The following is a 22,582-nucleotide window of genomic DNA, read 5'->3' on the forward strand; positions in this document are numbered from 1 at the left end:
AGGAATGTTACTGCTTTGATTAAGACACTTCATTTACTTCCTGCCACTTCAGTGCTTTGCACGAGAGACCAGAATTACACAAGCCTAATTGGCAAACTTTTCTGAACGCTTTGTGGCAGCTCTTGAGGAGGAAGATTCTACCCTACTGCACTCTTTTTGGCTTAAACTCCTCCCAACAACTAACTCCGACTATACTGGGAGAACAGCCTCACCTCCCCCCTGACGCCTTCACAAGAGACTTGACTTCTTAGTGGACCAACAGCTCCACTGTACTGACCCACGCTCATTGAGCAGGACAGTATTTCACCACAGAGCTGAGTCTTAACTCCATTGTTGCTGCTTTCAACTTGAAAGAGTAAGACAGAAGAGGGTAGGGCATGCAGTAGAGCACAAGGGCTGCACTCCTAGGAAGAGAGGGAGCACAGAATTCATCAGACTCATCAGATTTCAATATAGTCAGTCTCCAAGGAGCCACACATTTTGCTTCTATTGAGGACAGCCACTTGTATGAGATTAGGAAGTGGTGGGGGACAAGCAAAAACCTCTCTGCTATGCCAGTCACAGCCATATTAGCTTATCTCTTAAAGACAAAACAAACCCCCTCCGATTCTAGAGACTGACAAAAACAAGCTTGAGGAAAAAAACAAATGAGGCTGTGACAGCAAACATAAATCCTCCCTGCCATTATACTTCTGCTATGTATGAACTACTACCCTCCTCCATTACATTCTAGGAGTTTGTAGCCCGTGACAATGCTCTACAGGTTAAATTGAATTTAAGTCTCATACAGCCAAAGTAACTGCAATTCCTTTCCACTTCTTAGCAGATATTACAGGTTCAGTAGGCAAGAGGTGAAAAGAAAGGACCCTCTCATCTTGCACGGACAGCTAACCCTTCAAAAATGGAAACTGCTACAAAGCCAGACTAATGAGCTCAAACAGGAAATTTTGGTTTGCAGACTCTCAAAGGATACACTGAATAGGAGGCTCACCTCAGCTAAGCACACTCTTGTGAGCTGTTTCTTAAGCTGTTTCACCTTCTTGAGAGCTTTCTTCGTATTGAACACAGGAACACTCATCATTGGTGTTTTAATATTTGCACTGGCTACCATCAGTATTTCCCGCAACCTTTAAATAAAGAATGATCTTTCAAATTAAGCGATAAAAACACTATGCAGTCAAATAAATATCTAATTCATTTAAACAGGCAGCATGCAGCAACTGCCAGTTCCACCAAAGCCATAGGCATCAAGAGCCGTGGTTACCATTGCACGGCTCCTTTTCACTTTTCTGGCTCCTCATCAGGCACAGTGCAACAGCAGCTCTACTGCATCAATTAGATTACCACCCTAATTACGGGAAGAGACTAGAGATGGTAATAAGTTATTCCAAGAATAGAAGAACTAATGAAGCCTGTTTCCTACAGATGCATAATGTATGCTCCTCATTCCTTCTCCCGCTCCCCTGCTTCTCTGAAGTAACACAACCATCTCCCACCTAGGGCATCACACACCTACGCACAAGGCCAGGGTCAGCACCTGTGTTATTCAGAACTGATGACTGGCTGGTAAACACTCGTGCACTGATGAAATCACTGTCACCATACAGAAGAGCCAGGGGAAACCCCCTACGCACAAGGCCAGGGTCAGCACCCGTGTTATTCAGAACAAACTGATGACTGGCTGGTAAACACTCATGCACTGATGAAGTCACTGTCACCATACAGAAGAGCCAGGGGAAACCTGGCTGCTATAAAAGAGGTGTCTCTCTACACAGGCGACAGTAATACTAAACGTGGCAGATTTCATAGGTGCAGTGAAATTTTGTGTGTGAAAGAAATAGGTTTAGAAGTTAGCAGGGGGAAGAAGAGGTCGGCAGAGGGCAGACCCACAAAGCACTGTTTCTTTAGGCTTATACTGTATTGACTTAAATACAGAAACAAATAAGCCATTTGCTATACATCAGATAAGAGTAAGGGGCCTTCACAGATATTTTGCATCTGGAAAATGAACCAAAACAACTGTAAAATTGTGAAATGTTAAAATAGTTCCAAACAGGCACAATTTAAAATTAAACTGAAGGATCATTTGCCCTCAAGATTACCTGCCAGTGAGATTAAGCGCTATTACGTAAGTGCTAAAAATGGCAAAGGACCCATTGAGAATGCAGTTTTCTCACCTTGGAATACCCAATGTGACATTCATTTCACCTCTGCCAGCAAAGTGGAAGGTGTTCAGAGTCATCTGTGTGGAAGGTTCCCCAATACTCTGAGCTGCAAGAAGACCCACAGCTTCTCCTGGGTCACAAAGAGATCGCTGCCACTTTAAATACAACAAATTCTTCAATCTGAAGACAGGAAATAAGAAGAGGTTTAGCTCAATGTAGTACAAAGTACAGAACTCAGAAGAGACTGAAACATTGCTCAGTTCAATAAAGTCACCTCTTTCAGCCAATTTCTCCTGGTAGCTTATGTATAAATACACTCCAGAAACTGTAAAATTGTCTATCCCAATCTGATCTGACAAACACAGCCCATTAACACAGAACTGGGGCCTTGGCCAAACCACATTTTACTTCCACTGCTAACTCCCAGAACGTCAAGAGAGTCCATTTACTCCCACTTACTTATCTCAACTGCTTTGCTAACTCCAAGGTGTGGCAAGAGCATTTTTTTGTTTTTTTAACTATTATTGTAAAGTATTATTTTATATGTAGGGGGACAGTAATACATTGCTGTTACTCCATAAAGCCTTAGCCAAAGCCCTTAGCAGCACAGAAAATTCAGGTCTGGAAGAAATAGATAACCAGAGCCTCTCCACTGCACACTAAGCACGCTTGGCTTTCAGGAACCATTCTGAAATCCACTACTTTTTTTCACAAAGGTCACAACAAAACCAAGAGTTGATAAAGACTTTTCATGTTTAGCAAACTCAGTCCAAAATCAGGGTGGGTTTTTCTGGCTCAGTGCAAAGAAGTGAAGACACAGAAGTTCTTACCTATCAGAAGAAAGTTCTGGGCGCGTATAACTTCGTCTGTTCTCAGATTCCCATTTGTTGATATAATCTTCAATGCCATTTTCAAATGTTTCTGAAACAGACGCAAAGTAAGTATCTGGACGCCAAACACCAAGGCTGGGGTCAGGACACTTATTTGTCTTTTTCAGATACTTTCTTCGTTTCTTCTCACTTATTTCATACCACATCTTCAATAACTGAAAATAAGAGGAGATTTTTAAGCAGACCGGTTTATCCACAATAAGACCAAAACCAAGTAACACTGCTTCCACCAGCAATCAAGCGGTAACAAAGGAGGAAAAAATTACCTGCGTAAAACTTCAGGGTGTACGTAACACATAGCAAACAACTCAGCTACAAATACAGCAATCGCCATTTTCTGATACTTAAACTTTTGATCTCAAATTATTTCAATGTTCTTTGCAAACTTGAAATAGTTATCTATCCATAGTAACTACTCCATAAATCAGTGAAATACAGCCCTTGAAGAGTGATTTTAGCTTGGAGTGAACCCCCTTGACATACTTAAATCTTTACTTCTAGCTGACTATCACCTTGCCTGTCTAAAGCTGGCATGACAAAGGAGCTTCTCTGACTTTTCAGCTGAGGACATTCAAGCACAATAGTCCAGCAGAGACCTTGAACGTAGCTTCCATCTTTATTTCTAATCCGTTTTATTTCTATTCTGCAGTTTGGTAGTCTTTCAAGTAACATTTCAAATGTTGAATTTAATAAAGGAAAAAGTTAACAACAACTTTAAAAAAAAAAAAAAATCAACGTATCTTCTACATGCCTTGCTGTTTTATGAAAAAAGAACTGGCTTGTGACATGGAAGTCTGTCCACTGAGCTTTATAATATACCGAAAATAAGCATCTATCTGTATCTATCTAATCTACTGAAAGAAAAAATAAACAGTGAATGAATCCCCCCACCAAACTGTTTTCAACGTTATCAAAAGTGCCAATAGCAACACAAATTCAGCACAGCTGATAAATGAACCAGTGATTAGGCATAACATTTGCAGGCAAGCTAACAATTACACATCTCAACATCTTCAACTTGGGAGTTCCATGCTAACTGTCCATGTTCTAACACAGTAAATTCCTTGTGAAAGCAAGGCTGTGAAGCAGCAGCTGTTTGCATTCTGTGTTCACACATACAATCTTCATTAGAAGCCATAACATATAGATTAGTGACCTGGTGTACAAGAGGCTTAAGCAAGAGTAATTTTTTGAAACACTAGGTAGGGCTGGCTCAGCCCTCTGATCTTCATATTAAGCAGGCTCTCATGCAGCTGGCAGATATCCATCCATCCAAGAGAGATCTACTCTGTGTACATGAAAAAAAAAAAACCAACCAACCCACCACCCAAAAACCCAAACAAAAACAATCCCCCCAAACCACCCACAAACACATGCTGCTTTCTATAACCAGTTTTACCTCAGAGTTTTTGGCCTTTGCCCTAGCACTAGGGCCCATAGGCTTTAACAAATGAATCTCAGCTTCATCACACACACAGCTGACACAGTTCCTTCAAACAGTAACTTGTGTAAGTAGACCGTGAAACACTTTGGGACACCTGGCCCAGGTGGCCAAGGCGGCCAATAGCGTGCTGGGTCCTATGAGAAATAGTGTTGCCCAGGTGGCCAAGTCGGCCAACAGCATCCTGATTTGTATCAAAAACAGTGTGGCCAGCAGGACCAGGGAAGTGAGCATCCCCCTGTACTGGACACTGACGAGGCCACACTTCAAATACGGTGTTCAGTTTGGGGCCCTTCAGTTCAAAAAAAGACATTGAGGGGCTGGAGCGTGTCCAGAGAAGGGCAACGAAGGTGGTGAAGGGTCTGGAGCACAAGGCTGATGGGGAGCGGCTGAGGGAATTGGGATTGTTTAGCCTGCAGAAAAGGAGGCTGAGGGGAGACCTTATTGCTCCCTACAACTACCTGACAGGAGGTTGTGCTGAGGTGGGCGTTGGTCTCTTCTCCCAAATAAGAAGTGATAGGACAAGAGGAAACAGCCTCAGGTCACGCTAGGGGAGGGTTCAATTGGATATTAGGAAAAAATTCTCCCCCAAAAGGGTTGTCAAGCACTGGAACGGGCTGCCCAGGGCAGTGGTTAAGTCACCATGCCTGGAGGTACCTCAAAGATGTGCAGATGTGATGCTTAGGGACATGGTTTAGTGGTGGACTTGACATTGCTAGGTTAACAGGCTCTATGGTCTTAAAGGTCTTTTCTAACCTAAACGATTCTATAATTCTATAAAAAGCCATTAAAAAAAAAAAAAAAAAAAAATCGCTGAATTCTTCAACTTTTTTTAAAGGGCTCAGTCAATTCAACTGCTTCTGTGTTACCTGTAAAGTAGCAGGATCTCTTCCATTTTTGATTTCTCCTCCTGGAATCAGTGCTTTCACACTTGCCATTTTCTTTTGGGAAAACATCAGAAAACCTCCTTCTCTTTGCACAGAGTTTTGGTGCCTGGCTCGCCACTTTTTGATGGCTTTGAACTGCTGGTTAGCTTGGTGAGACTCCATCCTTCCTAAAGCTTCATCCAGATGGTTTGTCTTCTGGATTACCTATAAGAAAGTTATCTGTATGATTATTCTCTCTATGCTCACTGCAGCAGAAAAGGCAAAGCAAACTGAAAAGGTCATCTGCTGCCATTCAAAATGTTCAGCTGGTGTAAAACAATTTTAAAAACTGGTTTTCAATCCAAGTAAGACAAAACTCTTATTTTTATGTGACCATTGCCATTCTTTAATAACCAGTGATGATACTGGTAAAAGGAGGTTAATCAAACTTGACAGACTGAAGAATAAAGACATCTGTGTTGAATCCAACTGTAGAGTTAGGGTAGACGAGAATAGGGAGAGTGCTTGGTGCTCTGTTGAAATTGGGATTGCTTAAATCACGCCACAGACTTAAGATTCAATTCCATATTATGAATACAAGGGCAAACAGAAGTGTAGGTTAGTCTGAGAGTAACAACTACACCACTGCATCCCTAACAGATATGCCAGATGTTAACCATGCACTTCAGTCTTCCCCTTCACCCCATGCAAATACGTAAGATTAAAATGTTCTACCTCATAGTTTTCTGCAATGAAAGGAAACTGCTCAGGTTGCAAGAACTGAGTTTTAGGGATATCAAGCCCATCTTCTCCATACAGGAACTGCACCACACTGCCATCGCTATCTCGTACAGTCAGGTCATACTGAACTACCAGTCCTTCTAAATGTTTTATGATACACCTGTTCCAAAGGAAAAAAAAACGCCACGCTGTTAAGAGGCCACAAAGCAACAAGGATGATATAACTCTAACATGAAAAACACTGTTTTCATTAATATCTTAAGTGCACTTCAGGGATGATCAGGAATTCTGGAAGCCAAAAGTCATATAGACATGACACACGGGTGAAATGCTTAATGATAATGATATTGCAAAGCTTTCTGCATGTTGCTCCCTCCAGTTTCCTTGGACTGAATTGACTTCAAATGAAATAGGAAATTACTCTCTAATTTGCTGTCACAGTTGTCTGAAAGAAGGGAGCGTCCCTCCTTTAGAACCCCTCGCTACCCTCTGAAACAAAATGTTCCATCTTTTTCTTTATACTGGAAGTGTTGCTAGAATAAAGACAAGGGCCAGACAATGCAGCCAAGAAAAACTAGAGTTGCCTGGAATTTGTACACTTTTACTTGTACCAGGAAAAAGATTTCTCCAAAAGGAAAAGTTGCTGCTGCTGTGTGCCAGAGTAAGTTAAAGATGATAAAGTTCCACTTGATCTAGTCCTCTAGAAAGTTGGCCTTAGAACAAACATTCAACAGTAAACACTTTTCTAAAAAGCAAATACATTGATGTTAATTAAAGCAATACAGGCACTACTTCCAGTCTACAGTACTCTATAAAGAAAAAAACCAAACAAAAAAACCCTCAATCAAACAACAGGACCTTTTAAAGGCTCAAATTCTAAAACAAGCGTCTTACCTTTGTAGGTACCCAGAACGGCTGGTTTTGACAGCTGTGTCCACAAGACCTTCCCTGCCAGCCATGCAGTGAAAGAAGAATTCCTAAACATAACCACAACACCATAAGCATTCTGCTGAGAAGCACACCAAGGCTTGCAATTTATGTTCTTTCTCAAAAGCTACATATGAAAATAGGGTGAACAAAGACATTTTATCTATAATCACAGACACACTGTATTAAAATACAAAGTTTTAAGTAAACTTCAGTAAAAACACAGGCAGTATTAAACTTACAGAAGGTTTGATCCCAGTGAGAAATCTGCCGGTCACAAATCCCCCTGAGCTAGGGGAAAAATCGTAAGGCTGGAAACATGGCAGCGATTTGCCAGATGCCATCAATGGGGGTCTTCGACCTTCCAACTCAATCTGGCCCAGCAAACAAGAAATCTAAATGTGGACAGGAAAAAAGGAAACATCACTTTTCCACCCAACTTTTTACTCACATAAGTTCAAAGTTTTTCTTGAAAAACATAGTAAAAAAAAATTAAAACATTCACTAAATGTTCTTTAACTACATGTCAACATATTCATTAAATATTCTTGCTACTGATGGGCAGAAAAGGCATGTAGATCTCATCTGGTCTTTTTAAGTTATTCCAGCCCCCTGATTCATCCTCAACATTTTCATTCTCATTCTGTATGTTTATTTTAATACAAAGATATGTGAAACTAAAAATATCATAAATATTTTTTAGGTCCTTACGTTACCCCCACCACCTTTCAGCAGTGTACTAAAAACAGAACAAAAAACCCAACCCAAACCCCTCTCTCTTGAGCTTTGGTCATTCTCTCTCAGAGATAGAATTTTAGATGGCCTTTTGATATAGTGTTTCTTGCTTGGTGTCTGTGTTGCAGAAGGCAAAATGAAAATGCATCCTTGCCATTTCTACCAAAATCAAAGGAAGATTTAGTTGTTCCTATTCAGTAGTGGAAGAAGGAAACAGAGGGGTCAGTATCCAACAGAGGCCAGGAAAAGTTCTTTCTCCTACAGTAGGTTTCTATAATCTAATTCCTTCTAGAAAGGAGGTCTGCTGTTTCTATAAATCCTAACGTATCATAGGATCATAGAATAGTTTGGGTTGGAAGGGACCTTTAAAGGTTGCCTAGTCCAACCACCCCTGCAGTGAGCAGGGACATCTCCAGCCAGATCAGGCTGCTGAGAGCCCCATCCAACCTGACCATGAAGGTTTCCAGGGATGGGGCATGTACCACTCTGGGCAACCTGTGCCAACATTTCACTATCATCACTGTAAGAAATTTCTTCCTTATATCTAGTCTGAATCTACCCTCTTTTAGTTTAAAACCATTGCCCCTTGTCCTGTTGCAACAGGCCCTGCTAAAAAGTTTGTCCCCATCTTTCTTATAAGTCCCCTTTAAGTACCGAAAGACTGTAATAAGGTCTCCCCACAGCCTTCTCTTCTCCAGGCTGAACCACCCCAACTCTCTCAGCCTGTCCTCACAGGAGAGGTGTTCTGTATCAGTCTGTATCTAAGGTACTGAGAAATGGTTAAAAAATAGGTTATAATAAACATTGACTCTCCTCCATCACCCAGAGCTCTTCATTACATTCTTCTAAAACTTTTACCTGCCAAAGGCCTCTATTCCCAAAGCCCACAACAGAAGTCTTGCTTTGGTATTAGATAGCCACAAGAGTTTACATTCTGGGACAAATCATATTGACACATGCTAAGTAGCTGCTAAGTATTCTAGCTGTCGTTACCTGCATTGTATTTACAGTGGATCCTTTGGCTCCTGACTGTACCATCAACTGCAAATTGTTCTCTGGAAAGCTCCTGTGGAGACCAAGGGGCATGCAAACCTAAAGAGTTGTGGTGGGGTGAAGGGAATAAAACCAAACCATTATTAATAAAATAATAAACCAAAGAAATTCCTGTTGAAGGCTTTAAGAAAGCAAAACTATGAGTAATCACAAACATTACTATTTGTAATTTTAAAAGCGTCTTGAACATTAAGCCATCTGCTCATTCAGGGAGGACAAGGTTGAGGTGGTGAGGCAGTATGTGAAGCCTCACACTGGGGACAGATGGAAAGCTTCAGCTTCCAGAACAGTCAGGCACCCCTCATTGACATTAAATTAACTTAATAAAGAAGTCCCCAAACAAGATTAGCATACACAGATGCCTCGATGCCAACCTTGTTAACTTCATTGTTGTAACTGTTTACTTCCTCCTTGAATTTCAGATCAACCATGTTAAAATCCCTCTGGTCTTTGCGGAGATGGGCATCTTGCCATTTCCCTTGGACCTCCTCACATGATGCCGTTTCTGGCAAATTAAGAGCAGCTCTTACAGCCTGAAAGTAAAATATGGGGATTTTAGGTGTTAAGCAGGCATGATTAAACAGGACAGAATTTCAAAAATTTTTAACTGGGGGGGGGGGAACGGCACGGAATTCTGCAACACAGACTTACTTCAATGCCACACTGGCTTGACTTTTCAATGATCTTTTTTCTTTTGTGGTCTGCTTCACGTTTAACCAAAATATCTTCAATCCCTATTAAAGAGAGACAGAGCACATAATGATCTAAACTAGAAAGAATCGAGGAAGGAACTACATTTGGTGTCAGAGATTTTGAGATTAAAGAGCTGGAAAAGAAAGTCACAGTTAAAGATATAATAACTGTTAAAATCAGACTAGGAGCAGTTTCACAAGAAAAAAAAAAAAACTTCCAAGTGGCTCTTTGAGGGAGAAGGCACAGGCTGACAACAAAACATACAACTAAGGGTGAAAAATCAACTCTCTAACTTAAGAAGTCTTAACTTCAACAGTGTTTATAAAGTCTTAATCTGTGCGCTTGCACACAAACAAACATGTTACAGGCCAGCCACATCAAACTCTTTTTTTCTCTCTCATCCACTTCCAAGTTCCTATTAGCTGACCTTTGGAGCATAAGTAATTTCCTAAGTTTTAAAAAGGTAAACTAAAAATAAAGACCTTTGTGATGACGGGACCAGGAGAACAAAAATTTACAACAAACCAAAGGTTGTAACCCTAACTCCTGTAAGCTATTTGTAAGGAGTCCTGCAAAAGTCACTGAAATGGTCACTAAAATGGCTGGAGCACATGATGGATGAGGACAGGCTGAAAGATGTGTGTGTTTGCCCTTTAGAGATACAAGGAAACAAAATTTTCTTCAAGAGGAAAAAAAAATTGACAATGTATATGATCAAATGCTAGCACGGGGACCCAGAGAGGCTGCACAATTACCATCCCTGGAGATATTCACAACTTGACTGGACACAGCCCTGTGCAAGCTCACCTGGCAGGACTTGCTTTGAGCAGGGAGCTGCACTAGATGCACTAGGCTTCCAGAGGTTCCTCCAAGGCTACATGTGCAGCAGTTCTAGGGGGACAAGTGGGATGCTTTACTAGCGAGTTACACACACAATTACAAGGCAAAGGAGTCTATGGCCCTGTTTTATGTCCCCCTGTCTACACTTCTTCTGTCCAGCCCTGTTCTCCTTTTCCCATTACAACCTGGTTTCTTCTACTTTATGTCCTTCTCCTGAACTTTATTCATCTCATCCCAAAGTCTAATTTTGCTCAGTCCCGAACCATCTAATCTTCACCAAACCCCAGACTCCTGCTCCAGTCCCACTTCTCTTTTTCTGATGTTTCACTATCTAGTGATCCCAGGGTCATTATCTTTTCCTAACTAGTTTTTGCAGCATGGCTCTCGAGACATATTTTCTGTATCTTACAGTCAATTCATCACCTTCCTCACTTCAAAAGATCTCCGTCTCTTTTCCTTGGCTCACAGCAGTCTGTTGGTTCCTCACTACTGCTGTCTACAAGTCGACCATGTCTACGTAACTCTTAAGTGATCACATTGTGCCATCAGATAAAAAAACAATTTAAACCCTCCTCTTTCTATATACTCTAAGTATTTCATTAGTATGAAAGCATCCTGTAAAGCTCTACGTGGTTATTTGAGATATTTCAACTATTGCAAGAAGAGAGAGTACAGTAAGGGTCAAATTTTTATTGCATGCCAAGTACATTTTTGTATGATTCTGCAAAGTTGTCACGGAAGTCAAACATTTACAGTAGAACAATATATGCAAGATTTGATTAATAACCCCTTCACGTTCTTCCATCTCGCTTTACCAGTTGTTCTAGTTTCTATGCAAAAATTCTTTTTCAGAGAAGTAAAAATAACAAAGATTCATAGGAGGTTTTGATCGAAACAAAATTTCAAGACTCTGTACACTTTGACTAGGCAAGACAGAAGAGAGAACTTGATGGACATACTCAAGATTACACTCCCTCTTTATGCTTAGAAGGACAGCTATGCACCAACCAGAAAAAAAGACACGCGCAAAAAAAAAAAAGACTGGCGAACAGCTATCCCACTTGCAAAATTTTATTTACAGAACTCTTAGCATTTATTATGCCCAACAATGTCTGTTTTATATTTCACAAGGTGCTGCACTACAGCAGCGGTGAATTAGTCCTTGTGTTACTCACCCATTGTAAATCCCCTGTACAGCTGCAGATAAGCAGTAAAGAGGCGTCCTAGACATGTCAGCACCTTCCCACTGGTTTCACCCCCATAGATTTCATAGCAACAGTGGACCAGGCCATAGGCAGAGCTGCCAAAGTGAGCTTTGTCCAAGACTCCACACAGTAATTCCCCATTTCTAATAATAACCTGAAAAATAACACACCACTATTTAGGAAAACAGAAATTTTGACTTTATGATGATCTCTACAGTTTTTTCTGTGTGATCTACATGGAAATAGGTTGAAGTTTAAAAAAAACACATATTGGTGAACAGTTAAATATGGTCAGATTATCTATACTTCCAGAATTTATAGCAGAAATAAAACTTCTAACACCATCTGTATTTTTCCACCTATAAAGTCAAACAACGAAGAACAAAAACATATGGAATCTCCATCAGTCAGGATCAGAACAGAGTGTTTCCTGACCCCCAGGCCTATCCCCTAATCACCACCTTCTGACAGTAACTGTTGCTGAATATGTTTTTAACTTTGTCATCCATCTGCTTCCCTTCCCATTCCTCTACTGTATACACAATTTTATTACAATACAGCCCAGCCCAACCACCTCCAGAGTTGCTCCCCCAGCATACCTGAGATTCACACATTGAGTCAAGACTTGGACATCTGTTTGCAGGTCCCTTTACCCAGGCTCTTCCACCAATCTTAGCTTTCCCAGTCAAATTCAATGGGACGTGGTTTTCTGGAATGATGTTTATTAACAATGTAGAAACAACCTATAAAGAAGCAGGAAGAGTGGCAGGAACTATTTATTTCCTATATTCCCTTCTCAACGTAAAGAATTCAGCATGAGGGAGAAAAGCAACATCCTATACGTATTTTTTTTGCACTGACAGCAAACCTTTAAAAGCTTGGAAGTCTGAAGTTTACAAGACAGGAATATCCTCTTGCTACTTCAGCCTTTGAAAGATCAATGAGCTGAGACACATAATTATTCAGAAACATATGGCACCAGAGATTCTTCCAATAAATAGATATGTACATATATATATCAAAAAAAAAGTTGTCTGTTGGGTTTTACAGGAAAAAACTAGCGGAGAATTTCCCCTACTCTGCTGTGAGACATAATACTTGGATTGAATGTTAAACTCTCTTCAACAGTAGAAAACTGAGCATTCACTTAGGCTTCCCAGATATTACATCAACCGAATGATGATCTCAACCAAGAAGTCAAATACCAGAATATTTACCTACAACCTTTAAGTTCAGAGATTTAAAAACACAGACTGGCATAACCTAGTTTACTATGATCAACAAATTCCTTCTCTGCTCCCGTGCCTGCAAAATGCAGCATTATGCTTCTATCTGCAACACCGTTCAGAGCAGCAAGTAAAAGTTATTATTCTAACACTGTCATTTTAAATGAAAGACAACTCTCATAGCTCCAATAACACACACCAAGATCTACATGGTGTTGATTAGATGATGGGATCTGGCTTTTCAGCAACCCTCAGCAGTGCTGGTTTTAACATTAGCATTCTGCTTACTTTGGCACCACCAGCATTCTTTAACACAATAAATTATAAACTACCTGCTTTCCTGTCCATAGTTGCTGTGGTTTCATAATGGCAGGAGGAAATATTTTAATTCTTCCTTTTTTGTCTATTAGTCCTCGGTAAACAAGTTCCATATATTGCTCTCTGGTGAAAAAGCAGCCCCGGATTGTCATGCTGACTCCAGAAATCATGTGATCCTGGATCAAGCCAGGAAGTGGCTTCCCATCCTGAAAAGATAACAAGAAAAAGATTTGGGGGTGGATAATGAGTCATGTGCTAGCAGCTCCCCAAATTATTCCAGCTGGATAAAAGCACTAAAGTCATTTGTAAAGAACTTGTCATCACAGCACAACTCTCTACTAAATCTCTTCCGGACATTGACATTAAAAGCAACGATTGTCTGAAGAAGGCCCAGCACATTCAAACAAAGAGAACCACAAGTGGAGACAGAACAGAAACCAGTAGTAAATTTCAAAAATAAAGAAATAAATAAATTCACTCTCATTTATCATTAGACAAAATAAAGAAACAAACAAAAAAATCAAAGTGTTTTCATGTAGGAATAAATTTATCTGACAGTTTTACTTACCTTTGGAACCAGATACTGTTCATCAGTAAAGGCTAAGGTGTAGGCTTCTGCTCTACCCAGCTCGCTCTGTGGAAAATGGGCGTTCATTTCATCACCGTCAAAATCAGCATTGTAAGCCTTGCAGTTGGCATAGTGAAGCCTCAGCACTTTTTCTCCAGGCAGGATTCGGGCCCGGTGAGCTTGGATGGAAGGTCTATGAAGAGTGGGCTGGCGGTTCAGTAAAAGGACATCTCCATTTTTAATATGTCGACATACCTGCAAGAGAATTTTGGTTGCTGCCTGTAAGGCATTTCCATGCATGCATCTGAAAAGACTGCATGTTAAAACATACACACATCCAAAACATTTTCTTTCTAGTATTAACATTCTGCACAAAATTTTGTAAAAGAATCAAGACTACTTGCCCCTGAACACCCTCTGCTCTCCACCAAACCACACTCTAAGGCTGCATATCCTCCATGATCACTGTGGTTTGTGGGTGTTAAAAAACAGAGGTAACAGCATGCAAGCCACACTCTACCAAACTCTCCTCTCCCTTGGCAGGGATCAAAGATTGAAAAAGAAAGAAAATTACGCCATTTGTATATCAGAAAATAAACTATTTATCCAAAGCCCACTGGGCTGAATTGATAATGCCTGTCACCATATACCCAGCACTGGACATCCCAGAATAAGGTAATAATATGTCCCAGTAGCTGAAGCAGAGGCCAGAGATCTCAGAGTTGTAATTTCAGGTTTGAGTACAACACAATACATTCTTACCTAGAACAGTCTCTCAAAACAGTCTAACTTCTCTGTCAGTAACACCCACCCAAATATCCATTTAAGTGATTATCAACAGGAGTATGATAAGCTGTCTGCACAGTCTAAATACTGTTACATTTACGTCTGTGACAGGTTCTGAGAGTGCTGACATCACAGCAATACTTAGTCTTAAATATTAAATCTCTACCACGCCTCTATTAGAGACAGGGCTATACATTAACAGACATGGTGAAGACTAGTCATCACCAAAACTTTTGCCCTAGCAGCTAAATAGTAAGTTCTCAACGCTTGCAAGGGACAGAGATACAGTTATTAAGAAGTTTCAAAGGTTGATTAAGCTGTAGCACAGAGAACTCAAACCCTCCAGCAGCTCCGAAGAAACAACTGGTATGAGATAGAATTTGCTGAGAAGGATGGGGAGGCAGGGGGACATAAAATGAAAGCAATATTTTTATCTTCCATACTGCTAAGTCTTCCCAAGAATAGCCAGCTGCAAAAGAAATACTCCTCTGTGTCCTGGCAAGATGAATGCCACACTGCATATTAAAGAGAAAATAAAATTCAGAATGGAAAAATGGTTTTTAGAATTTGGAAAAAGTATCAAGCTTTTCTTCCCACATCCCCCCTGCCCCAGCTTTTTCTCAGCCACCTACTAAAAGACAAGATAACCCTTCCCTGGGAGTCTCTGTGAGCGGGCCCATTGGAATCACTAACAAGGACAGTAGTAGTAGTATTTAAAAAAAAAACAAAAAACCAAAACCACCACAGGTGTAGGGGGGCTCCGACAAGCCCTTTGTCATACTCACAATCTTCAGTCCTGACTGGGGTGCGCCTGAAGAAGGAGTGAGGAGCTGCTTAGCTATGGCTTCCCTCTGGGTCAGGCTGCTTGCACTTAACACTGTACGAGATCCATCTTCATTAATGACCATGGAGGCCCCGGGGTGAACCTTTGGGCCATTTATGACAGCCTGCCTCAGCTCTTTCACATTCCAGGGAGTGACTGGCTGAGGGTAAGTCAGTTTGGTAGCAAATACCTAGACAGCAGAGAAAAGAGGAGAGAAATAACAAGTTGTTCAACTTTGGCTTAAAACAGTACTATGTCACTGAGAAAACTGTGTCATATGTTAATTCATACAATGTAAACATAAATTTATTTAAGCTCTTGGATGCATTTCCTCCTCGTTCTACTGTCATGCCAAATAAATACATTTCTGTTTTAAAATCCTCTACCATAAGAATAGAAACAATCTCCTTTTTACGATTTTCTACTGCAGTAGAAAAGGAAAACTCAGTTAGCAATTAAAAAAAAAAAAGAAACTAGGATTTTAGTTTCTGCAAAGAAACGAACAAATACAGAGAAAAAGCCCAGTATCACCAGATCCACTGTTTGTAGATAGGTAAGCAGAAAAGATGGTATAATGAAAAGCTCGAATTCAGGCTTGGTGTCACCTCTGTGTGGTTAAAAATCATTAAGGATGAATGAAGTTGGTGATGTTATTATGGACTTTTCTTAAAGGCTGCCATAGCTGTTACAAGATACACTGTACAAAGACCACAAGGAGAAACAGGATCTACTTATAAAGTTTGCCCTAATTCATAAACCTAGGAAGCAAGCACAGCTTTTTCTTATTTTTTAATCCTCTTTCCCAGATGTGGTGTACAGTATAATGGCAAGAATTTCCTGCTCTTCAATGCTCCTTCTTTATTAACACGCAGTGGTAACATACAACTATGACACGCTGGGGCAGAAAGAGTCCAGAGGAGTCAAAAAGTCTCTACATTTTAAACCGTTTGTTATGTAGCTGAAAGTGTTAGAGTTCAGTCCCCAGCCGCACCAAAAAGAACCACTCCTTTATTTCTTCTTACCATGGGAATGCCAATCTCGTTGGTACCAATGTACATATCGGGGCAAATGACTGATCGAGCAGCAAAATCCACACGCTTTCCCATCATGTGCTTGCGAAACAGTCCTTCCTTTTTCTCTAATAGCTTTGAGAACAGAAGTTAATAATTAAAACGTGAAAGCATGCAACATCAGCTAGATTCTCCAGATATTACAGTGATGAGTATCACGAAAATGCCTACATACTAACCACAAATATTTCACTTTTTTCTTATTCCATTAACTTCTTGTTTTAACTGTCTGTGACACACAAAGTCCAGAGTCTCTAAGATTCTGCCTGCTACCCACCTGACGAATACCAGGGTATTTTTCTGTCATTAGTTTGTCCATGTCACTATCAAATACAATGTTGACATGGCTCTGAAGACGAATCCAAGCGTTGTACAGCTTATCTGCAATGGTCTGTCCTGGAATCATTGTCAGGACAGAATGGTCCAGAGGTTCATTATTCTCTCCTGTCTCCTATAGAAACATAAATTAGAAGCTTGGACTTAACAAAAAATACCTTCTATTTACTAGGCTGAAATTACAGTGTTAAACAGCACATGAAACACTGGCCACTTTTGTACCTCATTAAAGACACCAAATTTAAAGAAAAAATAAACAAAAACATCCCAGGACACTAACAGTCAATGTAAACATAACTTTGAAATTATTACAATGAAGTGCCTCAGACAGGTCTGCTGTGAAGCTTTAGAAACTGACCTGGATAGGAGATCTAAATGTTTCTGTGATTCTGTGTGGTGGACTTGGCAGTGTTAGGCTTATGGTTGGACTCCATGATCTTAAAGGTGTTTTCCAACCTAAATGATAGTATGATTTCCAAATATCACAGCCACATATCCCAGTGGGATTTTAATAAACGATTGCTAATCTATCATCTGGTAAGTGACAGTCCTCTTTCCAAATTAGATGTTACTGGTTAGTCAGTCTGTGCTAAGAATCACTGTGCTACCAGTAAGTCCTATTCTGAGATAAAAATAATGTTAATCCAAGAGCTTTTATCACCTACATCACTGTGTTTTCACAGTCTGAAAATCAGTGTACAAGTCACAACAGAAATGCATTAACCTTATGTCACATCAGAAGTTTTAAGAACATATCTCCACCTAGTGGCTAAATTCTGAGTACCTAAAAATGTTTTCAAAATGTTTTACACTTAAGACGTAAATCAAGTTCAGCTGAAACCAAGTCCAGTATCAAAGAACCCTCAATAATACAATTAATGAACAAATATGAAAAGAAGAATGGTGACATAGATTATTTACCACTACATGACCACATGAACAGGTCAGTAGTAAACAAGCATTGTTACTAATTAATGTTATTTGTGAATTTTTTGGTTCTCTTTAGACATCAATGCTCAAAAATAACCACAATCATTGGCTCTACTATGCTTAGAAGATAAAGTGGCTTTTTAACTCCACCCTTTTTTATTCAGTGAGATGCTGGAGAAGTTTTATTACGAACTGTTTGCGCTGTACATATATTATTCTCCAATAACAGGAGCCCGTTATGTCTCACATACAGGAATCTAATACAAAAACCATGACTAAAGGAGTCTGCGTAAAATGTTTCTCCCTTTGCATCAGGCGGGTGTGTGGAAAGAGGCAGGAGGGGAGGGGTGGAGGAAAATGCTATAGAGAACATCTTGAACGGCACATACTCCAAGAGCCTAGGCAAAATCTGTTACTGGAACAGTTTACACAGAAGCCTACCTGAACTCGACCCACATACTCAAAAACCAGAGAATAAGATAACCACTTACTGTTTGGATTTCTTCTTCTGCAATTTTTATTGGCTGACACTGTTCTTTTGCCATGAAAACCAAGAGCTTCCGTATCATTTTGGCATCTTTCATGACAGCCTGCAAGTTCACCGTCTGACCATTTGTAAACAGTCGGTCTCCAACACGATTTATAGGACGATACCTACAGCAGATCAAAATTACTTCAGAAGACCAAAGCCACCCAAAAGTAGCATGATAAAGCTCAAACATTCTAAGCTAAGTCTTCAATGCATGAAAAATAATCCCTATAAATAACAGTGAGCATTTAAAAATCCATATATTATATTGGGACAGTCATAAAAGAGGAATGATTCCTTAACAAGAAATTCTACTAGTACTATACAGTTCTAATATTCTGTAATAATTTAAAATACTAATACTAAAATACATTTTTACATAATAATTATTTCATCCCTTTAACAAACTCATTTGAATTTATAACAAAACATACAATCAGTTACTGCTGTGATTTTTTTTTTTTTAATTTTTTTAATTTTTCTTCACTGACACTTCAGCAGACCAGAGTCTGTACTATAGGTGTTTGCATCTCCGACTCCTCCCAAAAAGCATGCGCTAACCCCTGTGATACCTACAAAAGTTTTTTTTGGGAAGTTTTACCTTGAAGGTGGAACCACAAGTAGATCTAAAAAAAACATGTCTGGACTGAATCCTGAATTCTCATGGGGATCCACCCCAGCAAAGAGGTAACGCAGAAAGAAACCTAAAAAGAGACAATAGAAAAAATTAACTCATTATCACTGCTATTGTTTGGGAATCCAAAGCCCCAGATGCCTTTGGTCAATCAAGCCAAAAGCGCTGCTAAGTTAAACACTAGCGAGCTTGTTTAAAATAAAACCATTTAGGCATACTTTAGAAAGATTTGCCATTGCTCTTTTTGGTTACATACATGATTTTTTACCAACAACCCTGAACAGAAATACAGAGCATAGCAAAATAAAAAAGGAAAACAGCAGGAAGAAACAGTTTCCAGCTACTAGCTGTGACTGATACATGAAACTGCTTTGGTTTTTCCTGGCAACTGCAGACAGGTTCAGAGTACAGGGAACTCAAAAGAAGAGATGGCTAAATGCATTCTCAGTCTTTAACTAATGTTAACTGTGGGGAATATTAGGTGCAGCACTGTATGAACATTAAATTCTCTGTAAACAACCACTGTGATTTGTGGGGAGTTGCAATTTGAGTAGCTAATCAAACTATTCATTGACTCCAGCTCTCTGCATTCACTAGCTAGAAGTCCTCCTGTCACAAAATCCATCTTGCAGCCAGGAGCCCTTAAGGCAAAAGGCAAAGATTTGACAAGGAGTTCACACAGGAACATTTGCAGACTTTGTCCACTAGATGATACAGAAAACAAAGCCATGTTGCTCTTAACAACCATTACCTTCATTCTTCCACAGAGCCAGGATGTATTCCTTGGCAGTCATTGGTGTCAGGTATCCTCTCTTCCCTAACTGGCTTTCATCAATAGCTGAAAAATAAAAAAATAAAATACTAAAAATAAAAATAAATGAATAAACAAAAACAAAAAAATATCACAAGAGGTTACTTTGAAAGATTTTTTTTGCTTACAATAAGTGCTTCCAGCTCAGAGAAGGAATGGAATATATACAAAATATACTGGCTGACATCTACATTAAAATATCATTAACATGTTTGCTTTAGGGACATGAAATTAACTAAAGTAAGAGCCTTCCCAGTGTAGAAAAAATAAGCCATTTCTGTGACTATTGGATAAGTAACTGAAACAAACCTCAACTTTAACATCTAAAGTGTATGCTTTTTTTGATTAATAGTGTGCTGGACCCCTTCTTCACTTTATCTCATCCACTGACCAAATCAGAAATCAAGAGTCAACTTGCAGCGGGTGAACAAAGAAGTAGGATTCAAGTACTATCAGAAAGATCAAGGTTCCCATGAAATACCTAAGTGGATGAGACAATAATGACAATCAGCAATTCATCTATATTACAAGTTAGAATCTGGGCTAGCTATATTTTGGCGAGGAAGGAAAACATGTGGTTTTGCTACTGAAAAGATTTTTTTTTTTTTTTTTTTTAAAAAAAAGCCAGTGATTTTAGGTCTCAATTTTCACTTCTTTTGCAGGCCAGCCCCTCATGTCCCAGGGAAGCCAGAATACATGGCTTGAGGAAAAACAATTCTCCCATGACCTCAGCTAAAGTTTCCTACTGTTCTTTTTGCTAAGGTCCAGAAATCCAGATTTTTCCACACTGAAACTTCAACTCCCCATTCCTTCACAGAGAAAAACTTTCCATCCCTTAAACATGAATGCATCAATGCCAAGGTTGAAAGTAGTCCCGCCAAGATTCAATACAATGAGCAGCTGTGACATAGGCTATGCAAGATGTACATAACCGTATAGCTCATCCCATTTCAGAAGATACAAGACTTCACTGTAATGAAAGTAACCAAGAGGTGTTACAGCCTTGGTTTTTGAACACTGACAGGACGAAGGTATTTCTTATCTCTACTTCAGCCATGAGTGTTAACAGAGACTGCGAGAATATGCCTGGTTTTGAAGCTTTCTGTGGTGAGGCAAGGTATTCCATTTCTGGCAACTCACCTGACCCTCCAGAACAACTATTTTCATCACTAGTGTAATAAAAACAGGGCCCCAAACTTTGGACAGTCCTAAAGGGGCTCAAATAAAAAGGCCAAAGTATCAGCCTACAATTTAATGGAGCAAAATCATAGTTGTCACTATTGGAATATCCAAACTTTCCTGCCTTTGTCGAACGCGTTATGGACATGATGGTAAAGCAGAGATCTGACCTTTCCGCTTGAAAAGTCATCACTGACATTGTGCTTCTCTAGGCACAACTCAAGAGGTTTAACCTAGTATTTAAACCACACACTAGCAAACAGAATAAGCTCTATTTATAAATGTTTTCTAAGAGTTAAATAACACACACATATCCATTTCAATTTACCTGACTGTGTAAAGGATCAAGGATACAAGAAGAGGAAAAAAGTGATTTAAACACTAGGTTAATTAAGCTTGGAAAGTGCCACCTACTTTCTTTTCTGCCTTCTTTAAGAGGAAATTCTTCTGTACAAGTTAGGATTACCTAATTTTAATTCTGAAATAAGGTTGGTCATCTTCTTCCTAGTTTATTTTTTTTATTTAGGCCCCCTAGTTTAAAGATTTAGCAGAAAATAATCCACCCTCCAGAAACGTAGTGTCCCAAAACCGTATTAGAGTTGACAGATTATGCTCCTTGTGCTTCTTTTCCTGACATACAAACACTCGAAGCTGCAAAAGCAAAGAAGCCTCGCAAATAGAGAAAGTGAATGGAGTCGGGTACTCCCCTACTGCTGAGCTTACTGTTATATTAAAATTTTTATACATGAGTCACAAGCGCATAGCCCCTGCTACAAGTCTGTTCACCTTAAATGCAGGAAAATAAGTGAGAACATATTTGAATAGTAGACAAATATTTTACCTGCTGGCTCATCCAGGATGCCTTCCTCTCCTAACTTATGGTACACTGTAGAAGGATAGGTTACTGTCAGCTTGCTGTTATGCTCTTTTCGCACTAGTGATCTCCTAGACCTTAAAGGAAAAAAAAGTAAACCAGGAAAGGCAGATAAAAGTTAATACAAATGCTTACAATATTTAACTTTACACCAGCTATTTAATTCCTCACGTAGTTAAACTTACTTGCAGTTTGGGCATTTCTTTGAACTCATATGTGCTTTCCAGAAATGTGCTATCAGTTTATTTCTACACTCGCATACATTTTTCACCTGATAAAGAAAAAAAAAAATTAAAAATAATTTAAAAGTTTATATGAAGAATTATTAAACACAAATTAATTAATGCTAACTACTAGCATGTACATTATTAGTATCAATGCACACACATCCTTGTACTTATTTAATTCATGCCTTAATCTCAAATGTTATTCCATCTTCTTGTTTTTCCTGGAAACACAAACCCTCCCAATGCTCACCACCCTCCTTTTTAAATTTATTTCATAAATAGTCTTTATTTTTCAAGTGGGTACTAAATTTTCAAGATTTAAGAAGGCAGAATATTGACAAAAATCACTTCTTTTGACTGCTCATGAATGTATGATTTCCCAAGTGCTCATGGTTAGTTTTGAAACAAGTGATTAAGGAATTAAACTTGGCTTATAAGCAAATCTGCTCTAAGATGTTAGACCTTCAAACATCTTCTTTACTAGTGTTATCCTTTAACTAACAATGTACATTAAACTGCATTTAAATGGTAATAAGAATTCAATTACATAAGTCCCTAAAAATTTCACTTTTTGTTGGATACGTGAGTTCTCAAAAAATGTTCTGCAGCTCAAAACAGCTGCAGCATCATACAGAGAAGTATCAACATCTGTAGGTAATGTACTGACAGCAGTATCAGATTATTTTTATGCATTATTTACACCACCAAAACATTT

The 22,582-nt window shown here is 39.3% G+C and overlaps 1 protein-coding gene across 1 annotated transcript in view; it reads right to left on the minus strand.

Moving 5' to 3' along the window:
- POLR1A (RNA polymerase I subunit A) overlaps positions 1-22,582 on the minus strand; it is a 44,553-nt gene that overhangs the window by 18,980 nt on the left and 2,991 nt on the right. Inside the window, exons 5-26 of the mRNA XM_035888644.1 lie at positions 21,826-21,911; positions 21,608-21,717; positions 19,528-19,614; positions 18,744-18,846; positions 18,105-18,267; positions 16,625-16,798; positions 16,300-16,422; positions 15,240-15,467; positions 13,669-13,923; positions 13,115-13,306; positions 12,156-12,299; positions 11,527-11,710; positions 9,470-9,552; positions 9,193-9,351; positions 8,759-8,857; positions 7,273-7,425; positions 6,998-7,080; positions 6,098-6,263; positions 5,366-5,587; positions 2,996-3,210; positions 2,178-2,345; positions 974-1,127 (exon numbers count right to left, since the gene is read on the minus strand). Of these exons, the coding sequence (XP_035744537.1) occupies positions 974-1,127; positions 2,178-2,345; positions 2,996-3,210; positions 5,366-5,587; positions 6,098-6,263; positions 6,998-7,080; positions 7,273-7,425; positions 8,759-8,857; positions 9,193-9,351; positions 9,470-9,552; positions 11,527-11,710; positions 12,156-12,299; positions 13,115-13,306; positions 13,669-13,923; positions 15,240-15,467; positions 16,300-16,422; positions 16,625-16,798; positions 18,105-18,267; positions 18,744-18,846; positions 19,528-19,614; positions 21,608-21,717; positions 21,826-21,911 (3,351 nt within the window). The remainder of the gene's footprint in view (positions 1-973; positions 1,128-2,177; positions 2,346-2,995; positions 3,211-5,365; positions 5,588-6,097; positions 6,264-6,997; positions 7,081-7,272; positions 7,426-8,758; positions 8,858-9,192; positions 9,352-9,469; positions 9,553-11,526; positions 11,711-12,155; positions 12,300-13,114; positions 13,307-13,668; positions 13,924-15,239; positions 15,468-16,299; positions 16,423-16,624; positions 16,799-18,104; positions 18,268-18,743; positions 18,847-19,527; positions 19,615-21,607; positions 21,718-21,825; positions 21,912-22,582) is intronic.

This window comes from Egretta garzetta, unplaced genomic scaffold (assembly GCF_000687185.1).
Source record: "Egretta garzetta isolate BGI_Z169 unplaced genomic scaffold, ASM68718v1 scaffold241, whole genome shotgun sequence".
NCBI lineage: Eukaryota > Metazoa > Chordata > Aves > Pelecaniformes > Ardeidae > Egretta > Egretta garzetta.